The 5,262-nt window shown below is 66.3% G+C and overlaps 1 protein-coding gene across 1 annotated transcript in view; it reads right to left on the bottom strand.

Moving 5' to 3' along the window:
- The window catches only part of TMC6 (transmembrane channel like 6), a 33,865-nt gene that overhangs the window by 23,581 nt on the left and 5,022 nt on the right, over positions 1-5,262 (bottom strand). The window contains 11 exon segments of the mRNA XM_027770810.1: positions 111-189; positions 276-452; positions 595-728; positions 1,038-1,113; positions 1,334-1,429; positions 2,322-2,501; positions 2,595-2,746; positions 3,117-3,272; positions 3,969-4,113; positions 4,846-4,993; positions 4,996-5,257. Of these exon segments, the coding sequence (XP_027626611.1) occupies positions 111-189; positions 276-452; positions 595-728; positions 1,038-1,113; positions 1,334-1,429; positions 2,322-2,501; positions 2,595-2,746; positions 3,117-3,272; positions 3,969-4,113; positions 4,846-4,993; positions 4,996-5,257 (1,605 nt within the window).

Below are 5,262 nucleotides of genomic sequence, written 5' to 3'. Positions count from 1 at the left end.
CCCCCCCCCCCAGCCACTAACCCTGGCAAACAAGGTCTGGGGGGGTGGGCGCCAGGAGCGGGGGTCCAGGGGGAGCCAGAGGGGTGGGGGCGGGGAGCTGGGACACTCACGTTGCTGATCTGCTCCTTGAGGAGACAGATGACCTGGCGTTGGCCCTTCACCACCTGGATGTTGAGGTAGATCACTGCCCTGTGGGCGGTGAGCCATCAGGCCTGGCCGGCCATGTGGGGTCCCCCAGTGCAAGGTCCTGGCCCGGCTGCCCGCCCCAAACTCACAGCAGTAGGGCAGAGGCCAGGAAGATGAAGAAGGTGTTCTCCACCAGGTAGCGGTGCACCCAGGACAGCCAGGCCACGCTAGGGCCCGCCTCCTCCAGGTGGCGCACCCACACAGTGCCCGCCTGGTACATGGTGTCCAGGGTCCGGAAGGGGCCGCAGGCGCTGGAGGGCTTCACCCTGGGCCAGAGGGTGAGCGAGAGCCCTCAGCCCAGCCACCCTCTCCCAGCTCCAAGACAAAGCCACCTCCACGTCACCCCAAGCCCTGGGACGGCACGCAGACCGGCAGAGCCTCCCCTAGCCCGGAGGCCGGGCAACTCACTGCCAGACGGCGTAGCAGAGGAAGACGGCGGCGCCCAGGAAGGACGGGAAGCAGAGCAGCGTGAGGAAGACGGTGCTCATGTGCGAGGCGCGCCACGGCCTGCGGGGCGCCCGGCAGTTGGCCATCAGGCTCGTCTGGGGACAGAGGTTGCACTCAGCCACAGCCCGCCACCCCATGAGGCATCCCTCCACTGGGCCCATCAGCCTCGCCAAGACAGGACCAGGGCGCCCACTGAGCACACACGGCTGAGGACAGGGGACCGGGTCCTTCCCAGAGGCTGGGGGGCCTGGGCTCTGGGAGCCTCTCGGTGCACAGGCACCTGGTGGCCACCTCAAACATGGTGGGATACCACCCAGCCTGCCAGACGATGCCAGGGGCGCCCTGGGCGGGGGCGGGGACTCCCGCCCCCCCCGCCAGTCCGAGCACGGCCCCTGGGGCGTTACCTTCTTGACGTAGAACAGCAGCAGCAGTTTGAGGACCTGCACGGCAGGGAGGAGCGGGCAGAAGATGATCCCCAGCCTGCGGCCAGAGGCTGCGGTCAGGACCACGCTCAGCTGCACGTGCGGCTGGAACAAGCCGTCCGGGCCTCCCCTCCCCGCCCCCTCCTCCCCTGGGTCCGGCAGGCAGGCAAGAGTGAGTCCCAGGGGTGAAGGGTCAGGGCCCGGGGGGACAGGGGCACCAGCCACAGCCCAGCCCTCCACAGGGGCCAAGCCGCAGGAGGAAGGTGGGAGACCCTCACCAGGTCAGAGTCTGCCCGTATATCAGCTCCAGAACATTCCGGGCAATGTCGAACTCAGGCTTCTGTCTCCTCTTGAGCTTCTTCTCAGAGATAAGCCTGGGCAAAGGAGGGTCCCTGAGGGCCGCACGGGAGGGCTACGGCTGGGGAGGGTAGCAGCCCTGGTGCCCGTCTAGATGGTGGGCATCCCCGGGCCTCGCAGTCCGAACCCAAACAAAGGCCGTGGAGAGACAGCCCCATGCCGGGGTCCCCGCCAGGGCTGGGCGTGACCCCTGGCTCCCCGTCTTTTCGGCGGGTTCAGAAGCACCCACACCTAAACAGTCGGCATCAAGCACCTCACTGCTTTTTCTAAAAATGTGAATTTTAGTTGCTGTTAAATTCTATTCTCTATTAAATTCTATTGTTAAGTACATCTTAGTCCCCTTCTGGAACCTGGAATTATATATTAAATTTATAGTCTCAAAGAGAACTCACAAAGAAAAGTCACCTGAAACGTGCCCCACGTAACATGCTAAAATGTCTCTCCACACCCTCTCTGTGTCTGTTTTCCTAAGGCGTTTGCCATAGAGCACATGTGCTAGTCAGAGAGAGAGACAGAGAGAGGGAAAGTGAGAAATCACCCCCGGGGGGATGGCCACGCCGCAGTCTCTTCTCCGTTCTCCTCGCAGGATCTCGGGCATGCACGCACACGCGCCCAACAGGAGTTTCAAGCCCGCGCCCACAAGTAGTTTCAAGCCTCCGGGTCTGGGATTCAAACCCCAGTTGACCCTGTTAGAGTCCAGCACTGCCATGCCACCTGCTGGCCCGCCTCTCCGTCTCTACCTCCTTTTGCCTTCATGTGGGAACAAGACTGAAATGGACATGGCATCGGAACCCCGTGTCCTTTCTGTCCCGTAAGCCTGTTCCTCGGTCTGGCCAACAGCGGCCTAGGCAGCTGTGCGGGCGGAGGCGTGAGGATTTCCGGCAGCCCGCCGGCCACGCGGGCCCTCACCTCCACACCAGCTCCCCGAAGAGCGTGTCCAGCAGCGCGAAGACCAAGTCTACGACCGTGAGGCGGTACAGCTCCTGGCCCACGAAGTCCTCCCAGCACCGGCCCTGCAGGGGGCCTGCCCTGCGGCCCAGCCAGTGGTAGCAGAGGACGCCCAGGATGACCATCTTGAGGATGAGGTTCCTGGGGAAGATGAGGTGGAGAGAGGAGCTCCCCTAGGGAGCCCCGGGCTGCAGCCCAACACCGCAGCCCTGCACCGCGCCGCCAGCCACACACCTGCAGACGGACACATAGACTTCCAGCCCGGGCGAGTCATGCCGCTCCAGGGCGGCCAGACCGCGGTACAGGTAGGGAGCCCCCAGGTTGATGGTGCTGACCACCAGGGGCAGGGCCAGCAGCGCCGCCTCCTGGTCAGCGGCCACCAGGCTCTGTGTGGACAACGGATGAGGGCAGGTCAGGGCATGCGCCCGGGAGTGGTGAAGTCCACAGCAATGACGGGCCCTGCAGGGCCGGGGACTGTGGGGACGGGACGGGACGGGGCAGGACTGGCAGTGCAGCACCTCCCTCCCCAAGGGCCAGTCCCTTGGGCTTCGTGTTCCAACCACACAGGAAGTGGGGGCACAAGTGGCGAGAAAAAGCAGGCCAGAGCAGCAGAGGGCGCGGCCCGGCGCAGATGCAGTGCAGGCGGCCTGCAGCGGGCAGGTCCCATCCCAGGCTGGCAGGGTGCCCCCGCACCCCGCCCCGCACACCAGACACCCCGAGCCAGCAGGACCTGCTGTTCAGGGCAGGGCTCCGCACCTCCATCGTGCCCTCCGAGAAGGCGTGCACGGCCATGGCGCAGCCCAGCGAGGTCCCGAGGCACAGCAGCCACACGGCCCCGGGCACCACCACCTGCCGCAGCCGCCCCCACGCGCTCCGGGGGCCTTGCTGCAGCTGCCACTCGGCCAGCAACTCCTGCGGACAGCAGGGGTCCCTGTCACCGTCACTGCTCCAGGCTCGCCTCTGGCCCACCTGTTCTGGGCCTGGCAACCGGGCCCGGAGGGACCCGCACCCTCCTCTAGACCCTGACCTCACCCGAAGCGCTCCCCAGCCCCACCTGCCCTGCCTGCTGGGACAGGTGGCCTTTCTCAGCCGTCTTTCCCTGTCCCGTGGACACGGCGGCCTCTAGCGGGCCGGGAGCTGTTGGTACACAGGGCACAATGGCCACGAGTGGGCCACAGCCCTGACCTTCCACAGCCTGGGCCCCAGCGACGCAGAGCCGCCCCCAGGAGGCCCAGCCCTCCTTCCCACCCACGACTCGACCTCGGAGTTGCTGTGCTGGGCCCCTGGGGCCGGGAAATGAGTAGAGGTGGGTGTGTGAGGCTGGAACCCAACTGCTGCAGGGCAAAGCAGGAGACCTACCTCCCTCCGCCGGGTCTCACCCCTTCTTTTCCAGCCAGGGCCCACCCACCGCAGCCCTGCAAGCGGAGCTGTCTGGCAGCTGGCTCCGGGGTCTTGGCTGAGCCGTGGGCTAACAGCCCCAGCAGAGGGAAGTCCAGCCCATGGGCCAAGGGCCCGCCCTGTGGACTACAGTTCCCGCCCTCAGGTCCTTAGTGGGCCCTGGGCCGGGTCTCCAGGGAGGGAGCCGTGGCACAGGCCGGAGGCACTCACCTTCAGCTGGGTGCGGAGGTTGTCCCGCTGCAGGCGGGAGGCCCATTTCTGAGTCACCTTGTAGTCCCAGGAGCAGAAGACGGTGAGGGCGTGGACCCCCGACGTGCTGCCCACCCGGTAGCTCTCCCCAAAGGAGTGGGACATACTGGGAGAGCAGTGAGCAGGGCTGAGTGAGGGCCGAGGTGGACAGGACGCTGTGAGGCCGAGCCCACCCCACCCTGCCCACTGAGTCCGTGCACTCCAGCCTCCCAGTGTGGACTGCTGGCCCTCCCTGGACAGCCTACCTCACATGGTGCCCACCCCTCATGACATGGGGTCAGCCCCTCTTGACAGACAGAAACCCCCAACCCTGACCTGCCTTCGTCAGGGCGCTACCAAACTACAAGCCTCATTCGGGGCCTTTACCGCCTGCCCCAAGGACCAGACGCCCTGCCTGCTGTCCCCTGCCCACTCACTGACTGCCCCCTCAGGACGAGTGCCAGCTCCCCTGGGAAGCCAGCGGACCCCTCTCCCAGCAGCACCGCAGGGCCCCTGCTTCGTCCCAGCCCGTTCACTGGTCTCGTCCCTAGGGACCCTCTCTCCAGGCCAGGCCCTGCTCAGTCCCCCCGACCCACGCAGAGCACAGCTCGGCAACTGCCTGGGACGGACGGATGGGAGGGGAGTGGCGGGCGGATGGGGGGTGAGGTGTAGAAGGACGGACGTGTGGACAGGTGGAGGCACGGGTGGCTGAAGGATGGGAAGCGAGTGCTGGGTGGGTGGACAGGTGAGCGGGTGGGCGAGAGGTGGGAGGAAAGGTCAATGGACGGGTCGAAGGACAGACAGAGGGAGGGAAGGCTCGTGGCTCTCAGGACCAGGTCACTTGGTGGAAAGCCATTACCTGTACACCAGGGCGATGCAGGTGACAAAGAAGGCCATGCCCACGGTGAGCAGGTAGGCCAGGGGCATGTTGTAGGGCAGGCCGCCCGCCCCGGGGGTGCACTGGCCACCCTCTGAGGAGCCGCATGGCGGGTTCAGCGTGCCGTTTTATAGTAGCCGTAGTACATGACGGTGTGGGTGAGGCAGCCCTGGGAGGAGAGGCGCGGCCAAGTCAGGAGCTGCCCACACCCAGACTGCCACAGCCTCACCAGGGAGGACGCTGCAGGGCAGTGATGGTCAAGGACCGTCCTGGGGCTCCCCGGGCACACGACGGGCACCAGGGAGCGGCTCAGGCCACCTGGGGCCACAGCATGAGGGGGGCGGGGGGACGCGGGGACCGCAGGGGAGATGGCGCCCACGCGGGGCAGAGGCGGCTCCC

This window comes from Tupaia chinensis, unplaced genomic scaffold (assembly GCF_000334495.1).
Source record: "Tupaia chinensis unplaced genomic scaffold, TupChi_1.0 Scaffold000159_1, whole genome shotgun sequence".
Taxonomy (NCBI): domain Eukaryota; kingdom Metazoa; phylum Chordata; class Mammalia; order Scandentia; family Tupaiidae; genus Tupaia; species Tupaia belangeri.
The sequence above is the reverse complement of the archived record's forward strand: the minus strand, read 5'-3'. Positions and strand labels throughout refer to the sequence as shown.